Source organism: Gastrolobium bilobum, unplaced genomic scaffold, assembly GCF_033153095.1.
Source record: "Gastrolobium bilobum isolate Gb01-03AN ecotype WA unplaced genomic scaffold, APGP_CSIRO_Gbil_v1 utg17589, whole genome shotgun sequence".
NCBI classification, from domain to species: domain Eukaryota; kingdom Viridiplantae; phylum Streptophyta; class Magnoliopsida; order Fabales; family Fabaceae; genus Gastrolobium; species Gastrolobium bilobum.
In genome coordinates this window covers 158,995-186,348 of record NW_026895975.1, presented here as the reverse complement: position 1 = coordinate 186,348, position 27,354 = coordinate 158,995, and the positions used below count along the sequence as shown (strand labels likewise).

Genomic DNA, 27,354 nt, shown 5'->3' with positions numbered 1-27,354 from the left:
CCACAACAATATCTCATATCATTTCCACTATTGACTCAACACCTGCTGTAGCAGACACTTGGTTTTGTTCCTTCATCACCATTCTCCTCATCTTCCTTAACCAATTTATGGTGCTAGCAGCTTAGTGATCATCACCAACAGAAGAAAGGTTATCTCAGCAGCTTTCTTGGGATTGGGTTCGGACCCAAATTTGATCATGAACCTCAATCTCACCCAACTAAAATCAAGCAACCCTTTTTTATGCACTTCCTTGATCAACAAATGGAGAATGATTGACATGACTTATTGGCAGCCATGGATGATGCCTGGTTCTACAACTTCTTGACCAACAATATGAGAGTCAACAGTTTGACACCAACCACCATGCAAATATAAATAAGAAGTAAGTTTAACATATTAATTACATCGTTACATGTAGAAGTTGGATCCTCCCATTATCCACAATACCAAGTTTGTTACATCAGAAAGACAGAGATGGTACATCATAAACAAACACAAAATCCATGCAACCGTCCACACTAAGTACATGGCTTCCACATAATTACAACTTGGTGTGATATGCAAAAAAGATAGCATAGCTTATATTTAGGACTCAACAAGCATTTTTGTTGGCATACACTACAATACCAATCACCATTACAGAAACCATATGCAAAAGCATAGAAAATTTCAAGAAATAGTCCTTATCCTTGCAGTTACGGCATGTCAGTTCATCGACCCACTCAAAAAAATTACAAGTTCCTCGACGTGTGTTGAAATTAGGACATCCGAAGAACTGCCTGCCTGGGTTCCTTGTTATCCAGCTCTTGCGAACCACGGCCGTCAGTCCACATTTACACATCTTCAAGTTCGATGAGGATACACATGACGATTGTCCAGAAAATACACTATGACAGCCATCTCCACCCATTATGCATGCATGAAACGATTTCTGCCTGTGACACAAAGTGACCCACAACACCCAATGACTACAAGATTGGCTTATTGTTAGTACAAAATATCATAACACACGGTGAAATATACATGTATACAACAAATGTACATTCAATTTTTGGTACATAATTGCGACTAGAATAACAAATTGCAGCACAACTTTGCTTCATAACCAAATAAGGCTTACAGAGTACAAAAATAAAACCCAGTCTCACAATTTCCAACAAAATTTAGGGGAAAACAAGGGAGAACAGGTGGACTCACATAGAAATGCAAACAACTTAATACTCAAAACAAAGTTTATATACCCAATCTACCTTTTCATACCATAAGGTGAACCGAAAACGTTCAAGCATTGTAATCACCTTTATGGAATATATAAAACGATGTAGATACCAACTTGTAAAGTATGGATCTTTACGGATAGATGGGATTGTGGATTTCTTCACAAAGTTAGCTGCAAAACATAAACCGAAAGGGTTTACTGTAGTTGCGGTTCGACAGCAACCACCATTCACTAAAATTACCTCACAGTCTGGACGGCCAACAGACACGAGTTGCCTGCGCGCTTGGCAAAGTGGATAGATCTCCGGCAAGCCCAGCTCAACAAACCAGAAGACAGACCCCAACAGTAGTTCGAAGAAAACGTAGACCGAATGGGACAACAGTGACGACCAAATATGAGTGAAACGGTCAAAATGTGTTGTTTCAAACGTTATTATTTCAAACTAAAAAAGGTAAAGGGTAATTTTGACATTTTCTTTAACTATCCCATCAATATTTTACAAATAACCAAACATAGTATTTATAAAATTAACTACATTTTTCCGGCAAAATTAATCCCAACCAAACACCTTTTTGTAACTTACCAGACAAAATGTCCTTCCCTCTATATTCCAGTAATACTTGTTTCTTGGTTTAAAAAAAAATTCTCCCGTACCAAACACCCCCTTATAAGCAACGACCTTGATCGTCCATTAACGTCAGCCCCATATTAAATGATGTTCCTAGTGACTCATTGTTTTCATCCATCCTTCGTTTTATATTTAAATTTTGTGAGCTTAATGATATTGGGTTGTGAAAATTTAGATAAATATGTGAAAATCTCAATCATTTATAAATAAATAATAATAATAAATAACGATTTAATTGCAAATCATTGATTTATTAATAAATAATTAATTTTTTTAACTAATCATATTAAAAAAAACGTAAAAGGACCATGTGGATTTTCTGTGAGTCAATAGTGTCACATTTGAATCCTAAATAAAATAGTGAGGTTCGTTAATTTAAACAAATTTGCAACTAGTAGGCTGCTAGAATTACTCTTATTAATTTATACCAACAAAAAAATATTTGGCACTCAAACGTGGAGGAAGAACTTTTGGTTCATCAGCTAACACCTCCCATAATATAAAATTCCAATTGCTTAACTTTTTCTTTGACATCTACTCCCCCAACAAATCCTCAAAAAAAAAAAAGTACATCTAAAATTGCCACCAACCCCAAATATAGATTTTAATAATTTCCCAACAATCTTCGATATACTTATTATTAATTAAATTTATTATTTTTTATCATTAAATTTTAATAATTTAACCGTTATAATTTATTGAGAATTAATAATTAATTAATAAATATTATTAAAATAAATTATAATCATTAAAACAACAAAAATTAATGATTAAAATTTAATAATAAATTTAATTAATAATAAGTGAATTTTTTCCTTTCCCTCCAAACAATAGAAAAAGATTATTTTTCTTTTCTCTCTCTAATGTCTGTCACACTGTAACAGTCCTCTGTGGGCGACAACCTCAACAAGCTCTTGTTTTTTTATTTTTTCCTCTCTCTCTCTCTCTCTACAAAAACAAAGACTCTTCTTAACTGCAAAATGAATCCATCATCATCATCATCACCTTCTTCTTCTTCTTCTTCTCACTCTCTTTCTCTCTCTCTTCACTCACTCTCACACACACCAAACCATGGCTTCCTCTTCCTCTCTCTCTCTTTCTCTCTCCCAAGCCCTCCTCGCTCGACCCACCTCTCTCCCCTCCTCCAACCGCCACTGCCTCCCCGCTTTTTCCGGCCTCCGTTCAACCTCCTCCGACCGCATCTCCCTCTCCCTTCCCCGCGCCGCCGCCTCTCTCCGCCGCAGCACCGCCGTGAGATCCGCCGCCGTCGAGACCCTGGAGAAAACCACCGCCGACCTGGTGGAGAAGTCGGTGAACACGATCCGATTTTTAGCCATTGACGCGGTGGAGAAGGCGAATTCGGGTCACCCGGGTCTACCCATGGGTTGTGCCCCGATGGGTCACGTGCTCTACGACGAGGTGATGAGGTATAACCCGAAGAACCCTCAATGGTTCAACCGTGATCGCTTCGTGTTGTCTGCGGGTCACGGGTGCATGCTTCAATACGCTTTGCTTCACCTTGCTGGCTACGATAGCGTGAAGGTGAGTGTGTGTATATGTGTGATGGAAAAACTCAAAAAATAAAAAATATTCTATCTGGGTTTGGTTGGATCTGTTAAAAGTTTGATTTTTTTGGTGTTTGAGATTGGAATCATATCTGGGGTTTTTACCCTTTTGATTAGGTTGAATAGGTAAGTGGTAAAATGGTCTCAAATTTTTTGTTCTTACTTTTGTGTTCTGGTTTATCAAATTTAGATCTATGTATTCCAATTTTATTTAGGGTTTGGTGTTTGTCATTTTAAATGATATAAGTTATGTCATTTTAGTAGAGAGATACACACGGAAAAACGAAAATCATGGGAGAGAGAAGGTGAGTGGTTTTTTTTAATTTAAAATTCAAATTTTCTGTGTCTGTGTCTCTCTTAAAATGACATAACTTTCTATCATTTAAAATGACAAACACTTTTCTCTTTTATTTATTTATTTTGGGGTTTTATATGGTTTGCATTATTTATGGGTATGTGTAACCTTGATCATCTTGACCAAAGGTTGAAGTGAATTTGTTATGTTGTGGGTTCAATTTTTTAGGAAGAAGATTTGAAGGAATTCCGTCAATGGGAAAGCAGAACCCCGGGACACCCTGAGAACTTTGAGACTCTTGGAGTTGAAGTCACAACAGGTTAGATATTTGTGTACTAGCATAACATCCATTTTGATTTTCATTTAGCTTTTTTTTTTTTTTTTTAATCGTTTGTTTATGCATCTATTCTTGCAAATTTTCCAGGTCCTCTTGGTCAGGGCATTGCCAATGCTGTTGGTTTGGCCCTTGCAGAGAAGCACTTGGCTGCAAGATTTAACAAGCCTGACAATGAGATTGTTGATCATTACACGTAAAACAACTAAATCTGATCCCTACCCCACTCCTCTAAATTTTGATCATAAAATTGCGAGGTCTTAATTGTGTGACATTTTGCTAATGGCATTTGTTTTCTGCAGGTATGCTATACTGGGTGATGGTTGTCAAATGGAGGGAATTGCGAATGAAGCATGCTCACTTGCTGGCCACTGGGGACTGGGGAAGCTAATTGCATTTTATGATGACAATCACATTTCTATTGATGGTGACACGGAGATTGCATTCACTGAGAGTGTTGATAGTCGTTTCGAGGGACTTGGGTGGCATGTTATTTGGGTAACGAATGGAAACACTGGCTATGATGATATTCGTGCTGCCATTAAGGAAGCAAAAGCTGTCAAAGACAAACCCACACTGATCAAGGTTAGTTTAAAATGGCCTATGTATACTTAGCTATCTAGCATGTAACTATAACTGTTAGAATCTGTCATGCATTCGGAAATAACATGCTAAGATTTTACTCTTTACAAGTTAATGTAATTCTTTTAAACTAATGCTAGCAACTTGATTTCTTTTACTAACAGACTGCATTATACTCTTTTGAAAACCTGAAAGCTATAGATGTGAAATTAAAGTTGTAAATTATGTGTCTTATCAGTTTGATCAAGGGCTGTTTGTTAGTCTTTTGTTGATTTTATCCATGTCACAGGTCACAACAACCATTGGTTATGGTTCTCCTAACAAGGCTAACTCCTACAGTGTGCATGGAAGTGCACTGGGTGCCAAAGAAGTTGATGCCACAAGAAAGAACCTTGGATGGCCACATGAGCCTTTTCATGTGCCTGAGGATGTCAAAAAGTATGGATGATGGGGTTACAGATTTCTTTGTTTTCTATACACTGTTGAGTGACACTAAATAAGAATTGCTTGTTTGTCCCAGGCATTGGAGTCGCCACATCCCTAAGGGTGCTGCACTTGAAGCTGAGTGGAATACTAAGTTTGCTGAATATGAAAAGAAATACAAGGAGGAAGCAGCAGAATTGAAGTCTATTATCAATGGTGAATTTCCTGCTGGTTGGGAGAAAGCACTTCCGGTGAGTAAACTCCAAGCTTATAGGTTGTTTATGATCTTTACATGGAGTTAACACTTTAAGGTTTGGATTAGGTACTATCCAAAAATGATCATGAATCTGATGTCAAAGATGATCATGATTTGATAGCCTGTTATTTAAATTTTATCACATACTTTCCCTTATTGTTTGCATGGCTGCTTGTTGAACGTGGTACAAAATCCTAAAAAAATGTGTGATCAGGTATAGTTTCAAAAGAAATTCCCGATCTGATATAATTCCTTCATGGTGTTACCAGACCAAACATGCAGGTTGAATTAGTGAGTTAATAAAATAAAAAGAAAAAGTATAGCTGCATGGCCACACCCAGTGGAATTCGCAATTTCACCTAGCTAGTCTCCACCACCCAAATCATCAAGCGGTATACAATAATTAAGATGGGGTGAACCCCAAAAATTTGGATGTCGGAGATGTGCAAGGTGAAATTGCGAGTTCCACTAGGTACTGTCATGTGACAACACTAATATTTTTGTCTTATTTCTTTTAGTTACTCATTGATTTTACTTGCGAGTTTCATTTGGCGGAACCACGTGTAAAAAGGCTAATACCAGATTGAGAATTTCTTTTAAAATTACACCCAATTGGAAATGTTTTTGAGGATTTGTATAATACTGGAAAAAAAGCCTAGCATGCTATAAAATCCCCAAAAAGTTGTGACTGGTTGTAATTTCAAAAGGAATTCCAGATCTGATTTATGCCTTTGCACGTGGTGCTACCAGACCAAATTTGCAGGTCGTAAATGCAAGTTATTGAAATAAAAGTAAAAGGTACACAAGTTACGGAAATAAAAATTAAAGGGTGCAACCATGTGGCAACACCTGGTGGAAATCGCAATTCCACCTTGTGAATCTCCACCACCCAAATTGTTACACAATGTACAATAATTAAGAGGGGGTGGGGCCCAAAAAATTTGGGTGGTGGAGATGTGTAAGGCAGAACTGCAAGTTCGATGGTGTGTTGTCATGTGACAGCACCTTTATTTTTTTCTTATTTCTTTTAGTAACTCGCTAATTCAACTTGCGAGTTTGGTCTAGTAGCTCCACATGTAAAGGCATATACTAGACATGGAATTTCTTTTAAAACTATACCCAATTGCAATTGCTTTTGGGGATTTGTATCACACTGGTCAAAAAGTCGAGTGTGATACAAAACACCAATTTTTTTGTGATTGTGTGTAGTTTCAAAAGAAATCCCAATTTGGTATACGCCTTTACACAGTGTTACAAGTTTAAACTCACAAGTCAAATTAGCGAATTACTAAAATAAAAATAAAAGGTGCAACCACGTGGCAACACCGGTGGAACTCGCAATTCCACCTTGCGAGTCTCCAACACCCAAATTTAATTCAGTGTACAATAATTAAAAGGCAGTGGCCTCCCAAAAATTTAGGTGGTTGAGACGTGCAATGTATAATTGTGAGTTCCACAGAGTGTTGCCGTATGGCACCAACTTTATTTTTTTCTTATTTCTTTTAGTAAATAGCTAATTCGACCTGCTAGTTTGGTTTGGTAGTGCCACGCATGTAGAGGCTTATACGAGATAAGGAATTTCTTTTGAAACTACACCCAATCACAAATATTTTTGGGGATTTGTATCATACTAGTCAAAAAGCCTAGCATGGTACAAAACCTAAATTTTTTTTTGTAATTGGGTGTAGTTTCAAAAGAAAATCCCTATCTAGCATATGCTTTTATAGGTTGTGCTACTAAACCAAACTCCTAGGTCAAATCAGCAAGTTAGTAGAATGAAAATAAAAGGTATGCGAGTCTCTACCACCCAAATTTTTACGCAGTGTACAATAATTAAGAGGGGGTGGGGGTTAAAAAATTTGGGTGGTGGAGATGTGGGTTCCACCTTGCGAGTCTCCACCATCCAATTTTTTTGGCCCCCACCCCTTCTTAATTATTGTACACCGCATAGTTAGACCAAGCTCGCAGGTCAAATTAGCGAGTTACTAAAATAAAAATAAAAGGTGCAGCCATGTGGCTACACTTGGTGGAACTCACAATTCCACCTTTGAATCTCCACCACCCAAATTATTATGTGGTGTATAATAATTAAGAGGGGTTGGGCCCCCAAAATTTTGGGTGGTTGAGACGTGCAAGGTGGAACTTTAAGATGATAGCACCTTTTATTATTTCCTTTAGTATCACGCTAATTCAACCAAAGAGTTTGATATGGTAGTATCACGCGTAAAGGCATATATCAAATAGGGAATTTCTTTTGAAACTACAACCAATTGCAAATGTTTTTGGGGATTTGTATCATATTGGTCAAAAAGCCTAAGTATGGAAGTATGGGTTCTAAAAGGTATTCAAAATAATAAAACCTGAATTCCATGGAATGTCAATAATCATCACCCTCTCAATTTGATTTCAGACATACACTCCAGAGAGCCCAGCTGATGCCACCAGAAATCTGTCTCAGCAAAACCTTAATGCCCTTGCAAAGGTTCTTCCCGGTCTGCTTGGTGGTAGTGCAGATCTTGCTTCTTCAAACATGACCTTGCTGAAAATGTTTGGGAACTTCCAAAAGGATACTCCATCAGAGCGTAATGTTAGATTTGGTGTCAGGGAACATGGAATGGGAGCAATCTGCAATGGAATTGCTCTTCACAGCCCAGGACTGATTCCTTATTGCGCAACTTTCTTTGTTTTCACTGACTACATGAGAGGTGCCATAAGGCTTTCGGCCCTGTCTCAGGCTGGGGTTATTTATGTTATGACCCATGATTCAATAGGACTTGGAGAGGATGGGCCAACCCACCAGCCTATAGAGCACCTGGCAAGCTTTCGCGCAATGCCGAATATTTTGATGCTTCGTCCAGCTGATGGTAATGAAACAGCTGGAGCATACAAGGTTGCTGTGCTTAACAGGAAGAGACCCTCTATCCTTGCCCTTTCAAGGCAAAAATTGCCTCAGCTTCCTGGAACTTCTGTTGCAGGAGTTGAAAAGGGTGGTTACACCATTTCAGACAACTCAACAGGAAACAAGCCTGATGTGATTTTGATTGGAACTGGTTCTGAATTGGAAATTGCTGCCAAAGCTGGTGATGATCTGAGAAAGGAAGGGAAGGCTGTTAGAGTTGTTTCCTTTGTGTCATGGGAACTTTTTGATGAGCAATCAGAAGCCTATAAGGAGAGTGTTCTACCATCTGCTGTTTCAGCCAGAGTTAGCATTGAGGCAGGAACAACTTTTGGATGGGAGAAAATTATTGGAAGCAAAGGAAGAGCAATAGGTATTGATCGTTTTGGAGCCAGTGCTCCTGCTGGAAAAATATACAAAGAGTTTGGTATCACTAAGGAAGCTGTTATTGCTGCAGCAAAAGAGCTTATTTAAATGTATTAGTTTCTGCTCATTTTGAATTTCTGAGTTTTTTCTTCTTCTGGTTTTGGATTGATATTTACATATTGAATAAGAAAAAGTTAGATTACCGTTGCTTGGGATTCTAAGTGAAGCAACATAGGTCAAAGAAGAGTGTAACTAATAAATTTTTATGAACTTGTTATAACTTTTCGACAATTGAGTTTTGCATGGTTAAATTCAATGATGTTCATGATCGTTCATCTAGTCCTCAAGTATGCTAGTGTATTTTCTTTTCCCTGTAGGAGGGAGTGTACAATTTACAAATACACTAAGCATTTGTAAATGTTTGGATGGCCATGTTTTATTTATTGTCCGGTCCAGTTGAGAAAAATTGTATTTTGTTGTACAATTTAGCTTGAAATATGTTATTCCTATTGTATTTTGTTTTCTAAAATTTTCTTTTAGATAAGTTGATTTCGAAAGGGTGAACTTGTAAGTTAGTTGGTAACTTTAGAAGGGTGATCTTATAATCGTTGACTGAATTTTTATTAAAACAGCATAGGTAACTTCTTTATGTTGTTTTGCTATTTAGTAAAGGGGGTTTGTTTTCCTCATATTATAGGAAAATAGTATCCCTTTTTGACGCACACAAATATAGAGAGAAGAGAGAAAATAGTGGTGAGAGAAAATAAAAAAAGTGGGATCTATGTGCTTTTGTGTGTCTATAGGAAAGTGATATTTTTTTTTTTTCAACAAGATATTTGTTTTTCCCTTAGTAAAGACCCCAAAAAAGTAGAATGAGATAAAAGAGATAAAATGGAAAGAAAAGAAAAGAAAATTATTACACTATTGTTTAGATATTTTATGATTTTCTAATTATAAGAATCAGTTCTATAAACAACTAGGGCCTTTTAGGGAGCTGTTTACAACATAATCTCAGGCGTCCAAAAATAATCAATTAGTTAAAAATTAAGCTAATTTTTTTATAGTAAATAATGAAGTGAATAAAATAAGAATTTTATTAATATATTAAGAAATTTTTATATTTGCGGTATAATAATAGTCGACATATCTATTATTTTTCTATTTTTTAGGTGCGGATTAATATATTATGAAATTTTTTTCTTATTTAAATATCACTTTCAAAAAAATAAAATAAACTTTTAAATATATATTTTTTAACATGTTTTTTTCTCTTTGAATACATTCTATATCTTTTTAAGTTTTAACACTCTTTTCTGTACTTGTTTTTTCTGACTAATCAATACCCCTTTTGTTAAATTTATTGTAATAAATTTTAGAATAAATGAATTGTGATAAAAAGATTAAAAATATTTAAAAACGATTAAAATGAAAAATAATTTATGCGAAATATTTATATATTTATGATATGCGAACAATAAAAATAAATTAGTGACACAATCTTATTAAGATTTCATAAAATATAGCTTACCAAAAAAAAAAATCTTAAAATATCCTTATAAGGTACACTTAATTCACAAGTGCTTTTAAACTTTTGTATCTGACATTGCTTTCCTTTATAAAAAAATTGCGAATGACAAAAAAAAAAGGAATAATCACATTGGAGTGGATAGTTAAGAAAAAAATTATAGTAAAGTCCATTTTGCTAAAAAAATTTAAAGTGGACCATTTAGTTGAAATTGTGATCTCTCACAAATTAAAAAAGATTCACATTAGTCCTTCAAAAAGACTAAAATGGATTCATTTTGAATTTTATAAAACTTAGATAATGAATTTTTTTCTAAAAGATTGAAGAGAGTAATTTTTGTTAACATCCACCAAAATGTGCTTTACTCAAAAAAATTATGACGCTAGAGTCCAATGATCTTATTATAATTTACTTATTATAATAACTAATTTTAGTATTATTTTTAAAATTACATTTTGCAATATTACTCTTTAAAATATGTATTGTTAGATGTTTAAACTTTTACATAAACATAACAATTTCAATGGATATTTCTTTTGTAGCTCAAACAATAAATAATTGATCAAGGGTCCCACTTGGGTTGGTGAGACACAGACAGTGTCTCTCTCACCAATTCCCACCAACTCATTTCCCTCTCACCAACCCATTTGTCAAAAAAAGTATTTTAATTTCATTTATTCCTATTTTAGTTACAATTTCAAGCAGTAAAACCTAGTAATCGGAGGCTGTGATGACTCATTTCACTCTATATTTCTTCTATGATTTCTCTTATTATGAATTTAAATTTATGTAAATCTGTATTTCTATTCAATTCAAATGAATTAAAATTATAAATATACACATTATGTAGTCGAATTAATTTATAAATATGTTACCACATATAAAATTCATCATAAACTCAAAATTCTTATAAAGAAATTCTTCAATATTGACATATTCATTTATATTTAATGAAATTCAATAATATATTAGTAGTTATTAATATTTTAGTAACTCATCCTAAAATGCTGCTACTATTCTAACAACTGCCATAGTTATGACAAAAAAAAAATAAAATCAATTAGAATGTATGATATGTGAGGATTAACAAAAAAGAATGAAATGAAAAATAGTAAAATAAAACACATTTTATCTAATATTTCTCGAGGACGGATATTCTTACTACTAAAATTTTCTACTACAAACCCACTACCTATCTAATCACCATTGGATCAACATTTTTTCACTTTTCAAAATTTTTTTAGCATTCTCTCTCTTTGATTCAATGATGATTAGATAAGTAGTAAATTACTAGTAAAAAATTGTAGTAGTAAGAATATCCTCCCTCGTACTTCTCTTCTTTATTTGAGATAAACTTTTAAATTTATTATATTCTATTTTATCCATCATTAAATTTTCAAACTTACATTAGGATTAACCACGTGTCCAAACAAAACACCTAAACCCATTTTACTTGGTAGGTGAAGTTCAGAAATCTTGCACCATCTTTTTTGCCCAATTGTTTTGGTTTAACTGAGTAAGCAATTCAGCATTGTGTTAGTTGGTAACTAATAACCCTTTTTATTTTTCAGAGTCAATCCAACAACCACTCATTGCACCAACCCCAAACTAGTTCTCACAGAAAACCTCCATCAGAGAGAGAGAGAGGAGCAAAGTGTAAAGTTAGAAACTTTAAGGGAAAGTGAAATGGCCCAAGTGAGCAGAATCCACAATGGAGCTCAAAGTACTCAAATTTTTCATCTTTCCTCCGATTCCCACAAACCCAAATTAGCAAACTCAATTTCATTGAAGTCGCACCTTTGGGGCTCCTCAAAATCTTGGAGCTTGATGCATAAAAATGGAGGCTTTGTTGGAAATTTCGTTGTGGGTAAGGGAAACTCGGGTGTATTTAAGGTTTCTGCATCTATTGCCGCCGCAGAGAAGCCGTCGACGGCGCCGGAGATCGTGTTGGAACCCATCAGAGAAATCTCCGGTACCATTACATTGCCTGGTTCAAAGTCTCTATCCAATCGAATTCTGCTTCTAGCTGCTCTATCTGAGGTAAATTATTATTATTATTTTTTTTTTTAATTTACTCATTCATTTTGGGGTTATGTGATTATGAGCTGGGGTTTGATGTGTGATTTGTTTTGAATCTTAATTTAATGTTATGCATTTTATAAGTGAAAATGAAGCATCCTATCCCATGAAAAAATAAAGATGGAAATGAAATAAAGTGGGTTATGATCAGAAATGGGGATAGAACTGTGTCTAGGTGGTTTACATAGGGAGCATATTTGCTAGACACTGGACTGAATCTTATACTTATTCTGGTTTTGAACTTTTTGAAATTTGGCATGCAAGATCTATAATAATAAGTTATAATTCAACACCTGGATTGTTTAAAACCTTTCGTTTAGTTTTTTCAAATATAACAAGTTGGTTGGTGGTATCAAGTTCTATTTAATTGTATTATTTTTACAACTTTCAATTACACAATAGATGTTGCTGATTTTATTTTTATATTTATGTATGTATTTATTTTATTTTTTATTTTATATAAATATATATATATATATATATTATTTTTTTCTTATTCATTATTTATTTTTCCTTAATCTATTCTTGCTTTTATATGGATTCATCAACTGCTGACCTCAGCTAATTTGCAATAAAGGTGATGTTGACGTTGATATTGAACTGCTTAATAGATGTCTTGTTGAGTAGAAAATGTTCTGTTATTTTTATTCAGGGAAGAACTGTTGTAGACAACTTGTTGAATAGTGAGGATGTTCATTACATGCTTGGTGCATTAAGGACCCTTGGGCTGCGTGTGGAAGATGATAAAACAACCAAACAAGCAATTGTGGAAGGCTGTGGGGGGTTGTTTCCCACTGGTAGAGAATCTAAAGATGAAGTTAATTTATTCCTTGGAAATGCTGGTACTGCAATGCGTCCTTTGACGGCAGCTGTGACTGCTGCAGGTGGAAACAGAAGGTCTGTCTTTTATAGTAATTCATCATGATCTTTGAATTACTCATCATATAACTAACCACAACAGAGTACAGATTCTTCCTCTATCCTGTTATAATCTAAAATCTCATCCAGATCATTCAGCCTTTCTTCTTAAAAGACACTTTTAATTATGTGTTTATTTAACATAAGTCTAGCACTTAGATATATTTTATGAGGACTACACCAGAAGGTCTTACTGGTAATCCACCTGAACCTCACTACTTTCTTCTGTTGGAATTAGGTCTTCTATCATGATTACTGGTCTGAGTCTCTAAATTGAACTATTTCTCATTCAATATATGTCAGCTATGTACTTGATGGGGTGCCCCGAATGAGAGAGAGGCCAATTGGGGATTTGGTGGCTGGTCTTAAGCAGCTTGGTGCAGATGTTGATTGTTTTCTTGGCACAAACTGTCCGCCTGTTCGTGTAATTGGGAAGGGAGGACTTCCGGGGGGAAAGGTAAGCTTGCATTAGTTTTGATTAAATGATGCGTCAATTGCTTTATCTATACTTTTATCTTAATTATATCGCTTCTACTGGCACCACCGCACCAGAGTTATTATCTGTTATTGTAGACACTTTTTACGGATCACCTGATTCTGCACTAGAATTTCATATTAATTGAAGTTAGAATTATTGAGGTATTGACACTTGAGGTTTAGTCAAATTTTACCATTTCTTTTGCTTTATGAACTTCAGTGTTGGGAGAGCAAAACTCTAATTTAAGGAGCCTCTCCTCCCCCTCTTTCAAATGACTAATATATGATACTACTTGGAGTTGAATTAAATTTCGGATTGACTGTTGGATGGGGGATTTTTCCTTTCCCGTGGTTATCCCTCGCCTTTATAACCTTCTACTGTTCATGAATCCATTGTGCATTGAGTCATTGACTTTCCTTTGAAAAGAAGTTGCTAACTTTTCTTTAATTTGTTACTTACAGCTTCGTTCTTACACTTTACATAGATATTATCCTTGTTTTAAAAAATAATAAGCTTTTTTTTGTTATACCTTTCCCTCCTTATTCTCTCCAAAGGGAAATTTGTAGTCGGTATTGTCTGATCCATTTTGAATCTTAATATCCCATCTCACGTGCAGGTGAAACTGTCAGGATCCATTAGCAGTCAATACCTGACTGCTTTGCTTATGGCAGCTCCTTTGGCTCTTGGTGATGTGGAAATTGAGATTATTGATAAACTAATTTCTGTTCCATATGTTGAAATGACTTTGAAATTGATGGAACGCTTTGGAATCTCTGTGGAACACAATGGTAATTGGGATAGGTTCTTGATCCATGGAGGTCAAAAGTACAAGTAGGTTTCTATGATTTAGATTTGCACCACTTTTGTAGCATCTAAATACAATGAGATTAAAAACTGATTTTTCTTATCAGGTCTCCTGGCAATGCTTTTGTTGAAGGTGATGCTTCAAGTGCCAGTTACTTCCTAGCTGGTGCTGCAGTTACTGGTGGGACTATCACTGTTAAAGGCTGTGGGACAAGCAGTTTACAGGTATTTGTGCTTGACAATTGACATTCTTTACTTTTATCATTTGTTTTCTGACTCTGTCATTCCTAATTCCCCCCCTTCTTTTCTCTTTCCCCTACCTCCCTTAAAAAAGAGCTCATTATCGTGTTTTCAGTAGCTCTTGAATGTTCCGTTTCATATTTTGAGCAGATTTTTCTTTGATTATCCTTTTTAGTAAATTTTTACCTGTCTCTTTAAGAACCAATATCATAATGTGAACCCTCCGACCATCTTTGTCCTCCCTCTTTTTTGTATAGTTTTTTGTTAATCTTTTACAACCATTTTTTTTCCATACTGTTTAACAGTAACAATTATTGTCAATTAAACAATTTGCCACATCAGATAATGAAACTTCGGTACTGGAATTGGTGAAAGCTCATATAGTGCATTGTCTTCTTTAGTACCAATTGTTATGTAGATAACTATGCCCTCCCATGGAGCTTATTCTGATTTCTGACATCTTAACCTTTTTTTCACTTAAACACGAGTTAGAGAGAGTCAGGGTGAGCAATAATAAGAGACACAAAGCTTGGTTCTAGAAGAATTACAGGATGAATTAATGAATTTTAATTGGGAATATTGAGGATGATAACAAGTTACAAGCCATGAGGAATTCATTTTAACAATATAGTCGTAGGTAAAATGTGGACTTCAACTTAGACCTTTAGGCTACTGGCTAAGAGTGGTTAACCTACTGGATGCTGGCATGCTACTTGTTGTGGTGTTGATAAGAAGCAATGGACTTCTCCTTGGAGGACAGATGGTGAGAACCTGACACATTTGATGAATGTGAGAACAGGTCCCAAATATTTTTCCCTTACGCTATCCTTAAGATTGACCGGGGAAGATATGATTGGCATGATCTTGGTGGAGATATGGATGGTTGCAATTATAAACCTGGAATCTTTTCACTTCATTTTGTTTGGAAGATAATAGGGTTTCAGCTGTCCTTTGGTCTTTGTTCATGGTTTTTTATAGCCTTTTTGTTTTAAATAAATTGGAGGGGTTCATAATCTATATGTATGTATGTATTCTTCTGTCATCTGTGTTTCTTGTCTTCCCTTCCTTCCTTATCATTAAGGGTGGCCATTTCAAATTCCTTTACTTTTTAATTTATGCTTCTGTTTAACTTTGTCCTTCCTTTTTAAAGGGAGATGTAAAATTTGCTGAAGTTCTTGAAAAGATGGGAGCTAAAGTCACATGGACTGAGAACAGTGTCACTGTTACCGGACCACCACGAGATTCTTCGGGTCGAAAAGTCTTGCAAGGTGTTGATGTTAATATGAACAAGATGCCTGATGTTGCCATGACACTTGCTGTTGTTGCACTATTTGCTAATGGTCCCACTGCTATAAGAGATGGTATGGTTTAGCCATTTGTTTGTGCTCGAAGAGCTTGTTTAACACAGTTGTTTTTATTGCGGTTATTGAAATTAGTATAATTACATTTAACTTTGGAATTGGATTACCCACTATGTCCATGTCAGAGATGTAATATAAAACCATTCATGTGTTTTTACCTAACAATTAAGCTTTGAGAGGAGCTGGTTCATGACATAATAATAGAGCCTATATAACCAAGTGATCTAAAGTTAGATCCTTGCACGAGGGAGCATGTTAGAGGTGTAATATAAAACTGTTCGTGTATCTTCACCTAACAATTTAAGTTTTTTAGATAGTTGGTTCATGATAGTCCACATAACCATATGAAATGTTAGCTTGAAAACTTTTTTCTGTGATATTTTTTCTCTCTTACTGCAGTATCTGCTATGTGATTTAGCAAACGTGTTTGCAACTCAGACACTCATTTATTTTTTGTTTCCCCTATTTTTCAGTGGCAAGTTGGAGAGTTAAAGAGACAGAGAGAATGATAGCAATCTGCACAGAACTCCGCAAGGTGAGTGTCTTGTTGCTTCCAGTGTGGTTTCTATGTCACTGGACGTTTAATTATATCTCATTGACCTGTCTTGGTATTTCAGCTAGGAGCAACAGTTGAAGAAGGTCCTGATTACTGTGTGATAACTCCACCTGAGAAATTGAATATCACATCTATAGACACATATGATGACCATAGAATGGCCATGGCATTTTCTCTTGCTGCTTGTGGTGATGTTCCAGTAACCATCAAGGATCCTGGTTGCACCAGGAAAACATTCCCTGACTACTTTGAAGTCCTTGAGAGGTTTACCAAGCAATAAGCATTTTTGTATATTCAGTAGGGAAGAGAGAGAGATAAAACACTCATAAAGCAGTGAGTATATGGCTTGCGTTTGTTTCTATATATTCCAATGTAAGGGCTTGAGATAATTTGTATTGTTGAAATGAGGTTTTGGTTCTGTTGTATCAATGTAATGTAATTCTCAATTCTGACTTGGCATTATTTCTCTGTACGTGGTGTTGTGCATTGCATCTTATCTTTTTATTCCTTATCCCTTGGGATGGACCATGCCTTGTTTGTTTTATTTGAGAGTCAAAGGTACACATTATTTTTTTTGTAACGCCCCGTGTCAACCCGGTTTGTTGCACGTTATGGAATTTGAGCATTAACTAACTGGGTCGGGTGTTAAAGTGTGACCAAGAAAATAGTCTAGTCAAGAAATGAATTTTCTCATGTATTGTTTTAATATGACTATCATATGAAACCAGTTATTTATAATCAAATCATTGCTAACATTTTTAATAACGAAGTTGATAAAATACAGAGGAAATAGTCATTTTAATTGTTGATTGTTGATTTATAAATAAATGAGTCAGATTTTTCACATGATATAATCTTAAAATAAGATATGAGATGACCAATTTCCGATTTAGTTAGCAAATGGGCCTCATCATTCCATGTTTGAGTTCAGAAAAATTATTAATAATTGACATAATGTTACAAGTTTGAGTTGTTTGCAATAAATTGCAATGCTAGTATCATCATATTCATGGCCTCGCGACCAAACGGCCATGTACCACGGTCCCACCTACTTGAGAGCCCTCATATGCAGAATGTTCTTGAGTTTCACTTTTGATGATATTCTTGGCAATTGCAGTTCAAATTATAAGTGGTACACACGGGATATTCACCATGGCTTCATCATACATAGCCTTTATTCACTGAGGCAGGGCCTAGCCTATGCAGGAATTTTGACTATTCTTATGAACGCTGTGTGGCGAAATGTTGCCCTTCCTCATATGATAAAGACTATAGAAATATATTTATTATTGCACATCTATCTAAGGTAGTGTTTGGTTCTGAAGAAATTTTTTTTTACTAGGGAAATGTAATTGATAAAAAAATGGTTGGAAAATGAGTTTGGTAGGAAAATGTAAAAAAAGTTGTTTGGTTGACCGAAATATTACCAGAGAAATTTATTTAAATATGCAAAATCTATGTTCGGGAGAAACTTTGCACCTGTTTTTTCACTTCGCCAGTTATCTCAAAATACCACATCTCAAGTGGTATTCTGTAACAGTGAATTTCATCCAAAAATCAACACAAAATTCATTTTCCCATCTATCCTACTTGCCTAGTATTTTTTGAAAAAACCTGAACCAAACGTGGTATTTTCTAATATCCACTTACACTTTCCCATCAATCCCAAAATAAACCTTCAACCAAACACTACCTACAAATATATTTATTATTGCATATCTTAAAGGTGAAATCCATTACTCCAATCCACATGGCCATCTTCAGCACCACATTATGTGTATTTTACTTCATACATGTGATGCTGTACTAAATATTTTGCAATATACAGTCTGGTTTGATGATAAAATATGTACAAAGTCCAGCTTAAGATAACTCAGATAATTCATGGAAAATGATGATGCATGGATTAAAAGAAAGAAAATCATAGTTGACGTGTATTTCTCTCTCTCTCTCTCACTCAATCATGACTGTTGATTCACTTGTATCCAATGACTCATATAACTAAAAAATTATAGCCATTAAATAAAAGTGAAATCAACAGCCAAGATTAAAAGTGTAACTTACACTGGTGTAAAATTATCATGATTCATATATATATATATGAGTGAGGATATTCTAACTACCAAAAATTCTTACTACTAACTAACAGTTCTCAGATGAGGTGTCAAACTTCAAATTTGACACCGGTGTCAAATGATCTTACCTCATATATATATATATATATATATATATATATATATATATATATATATATATATATATATATATATCTCTTATTCATATTATTTATTCAGATTGCACATGGGAAGACATACTGGGCTCACGAGGGATATTATTTTTTGTTAACATTCATAAATAAGTCCCTTACCTATAAAGAGAAAGAGAAAAACAATAAATAATTAAGAAGAGTACCACTACCTCCTTTTTCCTTTTTAAATTTTATTGTTTTTATTGCTTATTTATCACCATACTAATTTTTAAAAATCTTCATGCCTATTCCTCTTTGGAGAACATGTTTCCTAAATATAATATGAAACATTATACACAACCATTGGTGTTTATTATATGAGTAAGTAATTGCACGAGGATGGAGATGATAGTACACACAAGTTGTGCATATTTTTTTAGTATTACCCCTTGCTTGAGTATCAGTCTCAAATCCTCAAAGACCTTGTGAACGAAGCAATCTTTGGCTTGATCTTGAGATTGTTCTACACTAATCCATACGTGTACTCACATGATACCTTACTACCATAGCATAAATTGCACCATAAGGATTCTTGGGGAGATGCTTTTGTCTTCATTTTCAAGTTTGTTTGCACTTTCAAGTTGCTCATTCAATGCATTCTCTTTCCTTTCTGGACCCCCTCCTCCTCTCTTTCTAACGTGCACACAAACAAGTATACAATAATTAATATATGAGTTTCATTAAACTTATATTTGCACTATCAACTTTTTTCAAGAGTTTCATTAAATTTATAGTTAAACAAGTAGTTATTAAATCATAATATAGAGCCTTGTCATTAACCTCATACTAGGATTATTTCATGCTTTGTTTGTACGTTTTTGTTTTATTGTAAAGTGTTCATACAAACAAGTAGACAACAACTAGTATATGAGTTTCATTAAACTTATATTTGCACTATCAACTTTTTTCAAGAGTTTCATTAAATTTATATTTAAACAAGTAATTATTAAAGCATAATATAGAGCCTTGTCATTAACCTTATACTAGGATTATTTCATGCTTTGTTTGTACGTTTTTGTTTTATTGTAAAGCGTTCATACAAACAAGTAGACAACAATTAGTATATGAGTTTCATTAAACTTACATGTACACAATCATTTTTTTTTTCAAGAGTTTCATTAAATTTATATTTAAACAATTAATTACTAAAACATAACATAGAGCCGTGTCATTAACCTCATACTAGGATTATTTCATGCTTTCTTTGTACGTTTTTGTTTTATTCAAAAGTGTTCATTAAAGTTTGTCTTGTGCTGCCATGATCTTTAGGGAACACCTCACAAAAGCGAAAGTACAACACTAGGCATGGTAAGAAAATGAGGGAAAAAAGAAAAGAAAGAAAGAGAAAAGATATAACAAACTATTCTTTTAACTGTTGGGATGCCTTGAAGGAAGTGTATATAAAGTAAGGAATTTTTCTTTATAATGGTAAATTAGTCTTACCCTTTTAAATGATCCACTGACTTAGTTGAATTCAATGTCAAAGGAAAATCAAGAAGTCTCTTGATGAAAAAGTTACATCAATGTATCAAATACACTTTTGGCCGGCATTTGCTTCCGTTTTAAGAAATGCATGTATTTAATAAGCAACTCAATTGTTTGAAGCCAACTAAATGCAATTAATTTTCCTCCAAAGTTACTTAAGTTCTTGTTGAAAATTAATAAAACTAAGGCCTATTAAGTGAATCTAGCCTTGTTTATTTCATGTCAAGTCTTCAAATTCAACTTCATAGTGTATATCATATTAATTTGGCACGAATTTAGATAGTCTCAACTGTTAAGTTTGGGGTGTGTTTAACTACTCACTTCATTATTACTTTTTTTAGATGCAGTTTTTAGCCCAAATTAGTAAAAAGGTGTTATCTATGGTTTGACTCTCTAGAAACTTAACACAATCTAGATCTCTAATTTCAGAAATCAACAATTGCAGTACAAACTCTATAATTAAAGATTCTCAAACAAATCTCACACTTCTTTTCATGGTGGAGAAACAAGGAGTCCCATAATAGCAAAAGCCTCAAAATCTCAACCGTTGCATTTGCTCATTCAACAAAACCACCCATTATGCTCCTTGGATCTCAAATTTGAGAACTCTCCTCCCCATATAAAAAAAGAAGTTTCCTCCACACAAAAATAACCTTAAACAACGAGTCTATGTAAATTCTTTTTTTTTTTGGGAAAGTGCAAAATTCAAGGCTCTCCAGCCAATCAAATTAGCATATAGCATTTTTTTAGAGAGAGATTAGAAATAGACATCTTTTTACTACCCTCCACTTGTATTCAATTTCTTCAATGAACACCTTTTGTTCTTTCTATGAGGCAAATGGAGGAGAAACTGAACAGATATACAAAATCCCACTCCATTAAATTAACCTTTGAATTCTAGTCCTTGCCTTATACCTTGATTCACATTTGCTCAAAAAGTCTCAACCTCTCTCTTTCCATCTCTCTCTCTCTCTCTCTCTCTCTCTCTCATTCAATTTAACAATTTTTTTTTAAATCAAATCAAATCTCTGAATCCTTTTTTTTCTGAGAAACTATAAACCCAAAAGAGTGGCCTCCACCTCCAACCCATTCCTCCAAGAAACAAGAAGATTCCCATTATACAAAGAAGAAAAAAAAGAGGTTAACCAAAAAAAAAAAAAAAAAAAGGCACCCAACTCACCAAAACCCTCACTTTTTTTTTTTTTAAAAAAAATTCTTTTTTTTTTCTTTGATTCTCCCCTTCATCACTTTCCTCACATCTAACAAAAATACCACCATTCTATTAACACTTGCAGCATGTCCAATTTCTGAGAGAAACCCTAATATCCAACGCGAATTTGGGGGAACCTAGAAAACAAGCCGAGGGACTGAAATTGCCGCGACATTTCGACGAAAACAAGGAAGTAGAATATTGGGCATCCACAAAAATCCGAGATTTTCCCGAGAAAATGTCTCAGCTGAAGCAAATGTCGCACATCGATAGTGCCCCATCAACACCGGGGAAGTTCAAGATGGAGAAAAATTCGTACTTCAACCGTGTCCGGTGGCACACTTCGGTTGCCAAGCTCACCCTTTGGTCCTTCGTCTTCTTGGCGGCGATCTTGATCTTCTTTTTCCGGTCGCCGGCGACCTCTCCGATTCCGGCGGACCCATCCCGGCGATCCCTGAGGACCTACAGTTGGGGAGGTTCGGCTTGGGAGAAGCGGGTCCGGTCCTCGGCCCGGGTCCGGTCCAGAAACGGGTTCTCCGTTCTGGTGACCGGAGCCGCCGGGTTTGTTGGGACCCATGTCTCCGCCGCCCTGAAACGCCGTGGTGATGGGGTTGTTGGCATTGACAATTTCAATGATTATTATGACCCTTCATTGAAGCGTGCAAGGCAAGGCCTTTTGGAAAGAAGTGGGGTGTACATTGTGGAAGGTGATATCAATGATGATGCACTTCTTAGGAAGCTATTTGAGGTTGTGGCTTTTACACATGTGATGCATCTTGCTGCTCAAGCTGGTGTGAGGTATGCTATGGAGAATCCTGGTTCTTATGTGCATAGTAACATTGCTGGTTTTGTGAATTTGCTTGAGGTTTGTAAGTCTGTGAATCCACAACCTGCAATTGTGTGGGCTTCTTCAAGTTCAGTTTATGGATTGAACACTAAGGTTCCATTTTCTGAGAAGGATAGGACTGATCAACCTGCTAGTTTGTATGCTGCTACAAAGAAAGCTGGTGAAGAGATTGCTCACACTTATAACCATATATATGGCCTTTCATTGACTGGTTTAAGGTTTTTCACTGTTTATGGACCTTGGGGTAGGCCTGATATGGCATACTTCTTTTTCACAAGGGATATTTTGAAGGGGAAGGCGATACCAATCTTTGAGGCGGCGAATCATGGAACAGTTGCTAGGGATTTTACTTACATTGATGACATTGTGAGGGGTTGTTTGGGTGCGTTGGATACTGCAGAGAAGAGCACTGGCAGTGGTGGGAAGAAGAGGGGACCGGCTCAGTTGAGGGTGTTCAATTTGGGGAATACTTCGCCTGTCCCAGTTAGTGAACTTGTGAGTATTTTGGAGAGGCTCTTGAAGGTTAAGGCTAAGAGGAACATAATGAGATTGCCGCGAAATGGGGATGTGCAGTTTACTCATGCTAACATTAGCTATGCCCAGAGAGAGCTTGGGTATAAGCCAACCACGGATCTATCGAATGGTTTGAAGAAATTCGTGCGGTGGTACCTGAATTACTATTCTGGTGGGAAGAAAGCTGTTGAGTAACAGATTCTTTTTAACTAAGTGATACGATCTTTGAATTCTTGTTCATTATTATGATTCTTGTGATTGTTCCCTATCATTTTCTCTGTTTGTTGCAAGATCACCATGCTTCATGCGTGTCAAAGATGCCATATTAGGAGAAACCTTATTTCCTGCACTGAGCAAGTTTTGTTGTTGGTGGAGATTAATTCCTGGGCACCTATTTACAGTGTCAAAGAAAACATCATATTCTTCTCTTTTATTCTTTTTCCCTGAATGTAATTGCTGTAGTTTTAGAAATGTAGCATTTACTACCGATAGAGCATATGCTGATTGGTGGCAGTGTATAATTGTTAAGAAAATTTAGTAAAAGCACACAATAGTTTGATTTCCAGTTTTTGGACTGAATGAATCAATAAGACATGTATTTTATTTGCATATGTAATATTTAAGCTATAAATGGACTCCTGTATTAATACTTTTGTTCTGTGCTCAACTCTACTACTTTCTAAGTTGCTGTTGCTAGCATTTTGGAGGTGGCTCTGTGGCACTGGCACCAGGAACCCTTTCTCCTGAAACAGCCAGCCTGCATTATGTTTTTGTCAGTAGATTATTAGAAAGATCTTCATGTTACTGCAGATACTTGTTTTTATTACTAGATTAATGTTTCATAAGATATAAGTTAATAGTATTTGTAAAGAAGCATTGACTGCTTGCTTCTGATGCTTTATTACCATTTGAAGGGATCAACTTTTGAAATAACTTCAGGGATTAACTTGCAATTTTATAGCATTTTAATCTCTTTTTGTTTTAATATTTTTGATCCCTTGTTCATAACATTTTTTATTCTTATTTTTTGCTTGTAGCATCATGTTTTTGTCCACAAGTAACAATTATATTATATACAAGTATCTGTGGAGTCTTTCTGTTAAAGGACATTCCCATACTTCATTTAGGCACTTTTGCAATCTATTCGGAATATAAATTTTGTTGTTTGTAATATTAATCTTTCTAACTTTCTTTCCATTTCCTTTCTATATGGATTCCAAGTTTGGCCCATTTTTTATATGGAACAATTTACTTTTGGGAATGGGAGAATGATAAAGAGTGAACGAAGAGTTTAATCTTGGAGTGATTGTGTTGGTATGAGATATTACTTCCAAACTTTCACTGTTTAAATGGATTTTTGAAAATCACCTTTACTTTTGTTTACATTTATGCATGATAAATTTGCCATTCATGCGAGTTTTGAAGACCTTTTGGTAAAAGCAATGAGGAGGTTTCTACTTTCTGCAGATATTAAGCATGTCATTCTTATCCTTAATAGGTGAGTAATTTTGAATATTTGATTGTCATGAAGATTGAATTAATGAAGTTGGACCTTGCATGTTATCAATTGCTGTACTGTCCCATACGATAAACTGAGAGGCTTGGGATCAAGATTAGATTAGGGTATAAATTGATTGAAATATGTGGCAATGTAAATTAAGAAAATAGACTTATGTCATAATGAATCTTGCCTTAGGTATCAGTTAAGCAAATGAATGTTTCTGGCAGGTTTGGATATCCTCTATTATATTCCATTGCTGTATTAGATTTATAAACCTACTTTAGTTTGTTATACACTTTGCCACTACAGCATTAAGTGTTATATGGTTGCATTTAATTTTTCAAGATTTGAATTAACATCTTGCTGCTTAAGAAGAAAGATAGGGTTATCATCTATCTGCCTTAGTATAATTTGCCGAACACTAATGATTATATCTGATTCCAATCCTTGTGTTTCCAGTGAACTGAGATCATGAGAATGCTACCTATCTCATAATGAACCAAGTCATGAAAATGCTTACTGGTACAACATGAAGATTAACATTTTCATTTTCATTTTGTTTTCTTTGAGAGTGAATTCTTTCAGGTTTTGCTGCAGCACCAGCAACAACCATACCTGATATTTCCAAGCTGGTGAAATGTAATTGAGGTTGCAAGACAAGAACAATTTTTCACCTAAATCTCTTTTTTTGTCATTTTGGTTTTCTTTCCATTCTTTCCTAATAGAAGAAATGCATGTTTACATAACTGCATTTACAACTACATAAATGACTCAACCCAAGTTCAACATGTGACAGCAAAAGCTAAACAATCTTTTTAAGAATTTGGTAGACAATAAGCTATCATGGTGTTTGGTGGTTAGGTGGAAAATGTGGCTTCACAATTGTTGAATAAAGTGACCAAATAGCATTGAGAAGCTTATTCATTCTCTTTACACTTGTAAACATTATTGTGTGCCTTAATCTTGACTCTCGGTGCATTTTGTTGTCAAGAGCTTTAGAAGATAAGTAATGACGTGCAGGCTGTTAAATTCCATGTTGGGTTCCACATGGTATTGCGTGTTTCAACTTTCAATTACACGTGCTTTTTATGGGGACAAAAACAAGAGAAGTGTTATTTTCACAAACTTTTTTTTACAAACTTACAAATTACACTATATCTGACTGGTAAGACTTCACTCAAGAGTCTTACACTCTTACCGGTAAGACAATGTGTAGTTTATAAATAAAAAATTTGTAAATATAAGCTTCCCAAAAAGCAAATGCACATTCATAGTTATGCTTTTGTTCTTTTCACTATAAACACCACATTATTTTCTGAACAGCTAGTCTAAATGTTCTGAGCATGGTGGCCCTAGCTGCGTTAAACCAACCACCATCAACGTGGAAGTAAATCAACCCTCCAAAATAACTAAGTTGGGTGGTTGAGGTTGGTGGAAATGGAAGCATGGTTAGAAGTTATAAGTTAAGTTAGGAGTATTTAAAAAAATATTAATACAACATCTAGCACAAAGAATAAGGTGAATTTTTTTTTAGGGAAACATTAAGATCAAATTATTACTAAGTTTCAACAACACTAGAATAGGTGTATACATACTTAAAACACCTTGATGCATGTTGTCAAAACTCTTATAGAATTGAGTAGTGACCAGTTCGAGATGGATAGACTCGGTTGCTGTGTTGAATTTGGTCTCTTTTTAGAGGATCTGTATATGAGGATATCAATCTTTAACCCTAAATCCTTCAAAATGCATGTGTTGTGCAGTACAATTATTGTCAAGTGATCATATTTTGAATCATGGGGATAAGGACAAGCATATACAAGGATACTGGGAAGTTGCAGTAGGAAAAGAGATTAGAATACCGTGGTATGAACGTTTTGTCACGTAGTAAAAGTAGGTCAAGCAAAGGATCAAGTAGATTTTATGTTTACATAAAAATGTGTTATAAGAAACTTGTAATTAAAAAAATAACTTGAAAAAAGTGGAAAGTGAGAAGAGGTTGAAAGTGAATTGCATTTATTTTGAATAATTTCGTTATAAATATTATTATTTTTTAAGAAAAATGCCAGCATATCTTTGATATTATGGGAGTATATATTTATTTACTAAAAAAAGGAAAAGGTGGGACGTAGGTGTCAATAACTATAAAATGATGGGTAAGATGAGAAAAATTGGTTATATTTTTTTTTTTTAATTTAATAAAAGATTTACTCAATCTTTAATATTATAGGAATACCAAAAATATTTTCCATTATTAGAGATGGAGAGAAAAGGAACAATGCAAAAGGAAGTGCAATCAAACTACGCGTTCTCGGAAAATCCTGGGAAACTGAATTTTTCTAAATTTGAAATTTTTGGATATTATCATAAACTGAATGCAAAAATTATATTTTTGAAAATCGAGATTCCCGGACAAAAAAAAATTTCTCATGTACCAAACGCTAGCATTTGGTGGAAGGGAATTCTAACCCACTTCAATTTTTTTTTTAATTAAAACATTATTTAAGTTTTAATATAATGTACAAGAATAGTTTAAGGGTAAAGGATTTCTCCAGTGAATGGAGATAATTATCTCCGGTAAGCCCAAAACGAGGTTTGGGACGGAAATCAATGTATTTTTGTAATTATAATATATTGCAAGGTTATATTGGTCTTTATTATTATAATTTTTTAATCTTATAACCCAAAACGACATCGTTTTGAGCTCACTGAAGATAACTTTATTTCCGGTGACTGGAGAAATACTTTTACCATAGTGGAAAAAAAGTTTATCCTTTTAAAGGATATAACTTTGTGTCATTTTTAAATCTAATCGTTGATTTCCGTCAATCAACGGTTAAGATTTATTGGATCAAATTTATTAATTAATTAATAGTTTACAATAAAACCCAATAAATCCTAACTGTTGATTGACGGAAATCAACGATTAGATTTAAAAATGACACAAAGTTAAATCCTTTGAAAGGACAAATATTTTTCCCATAGTTTAATATACATTTTTATAGTTAAATCCCTTATGTTTAGG

General features: G+C 34.6%; 3 protein-coding genes across 3 annotated transcripts; all 3 read left to right on the top strand.

The window, feature by feature from the left end:
• Positions 1-2,728: 2,728 nt before the first annotated feature.
• Positions 2,729-8,967, top strand: LOC133297061 (transketolase, chloroplastic-like). Its single transcript, XM_061496122.1, has 7 exons — positions 2,729-3,389; positions 3,936-4,026; positions 4,132-4,237; positions 4,344-4,626; positions 4,913-5,061; positions 5,144-5,297; positions 7,713-8,967. The coding sequence occupies exons 1-7, from the start codon at positions 2,919-2,921 to the stop codon at positions 8,670-8,672; spliced, it is 2,214 nt and encodes a 737-aa protein (XP_061352106.1). The 5' UTR covers positions 2,729-2,918; the 3' UTR covers positions 8,673-8,967.
• Positions 8,968-11,660: 2,693 nt separating this feature from the next.
• On the top strand, positions 11,661-17,035 carry LOC133297062 (3-phosphoshikimate 1-carboxyvinyltransferase 2). Its single transcript, XM_061496123.1, has 8 exons — positions 11,661-12,129; positions 12,821-13,065; positions 13,390-13,543; positions 14,181-14,395; positions 14,476-14,593; positions 15,759-15,969; positions 16,443-16,504; positions 16,587-17,035. The coding sequence occupies exons 1-8, from the start codon at positions 11,776-11,778 to the stop codon at positions 16,803-16,805; spliced, it is 1,578 nt and encodes a 525-aa protein (XP_061352107.1). The 5' UTR covers positions 11,661-11,775; the 3' UTR covers positions 16,806-17,035.
• A 4,159-nt stretch (positions 17,036-21,194) lies between these two features.
• Positions 21,195-23,458, top strand: LOC133297063 (UDP-glucuronate 4-epimerase 3). Its single transcript, XM_061496124.1, has one exon. It carries the CDS (start codon positions 21,707-21,709, stop codon positions 23,021-23,023), a length of 1,317 nt encoding a protein of 438 aa, XP_061352108.1. The 5' UTR covers positions 21,195-21,706; the 3' UTR covers positions 23,024-23,458.
• The last annotated feature ends 3,896 nt before the right edge of the window (positions 23,459-27,354 follow it).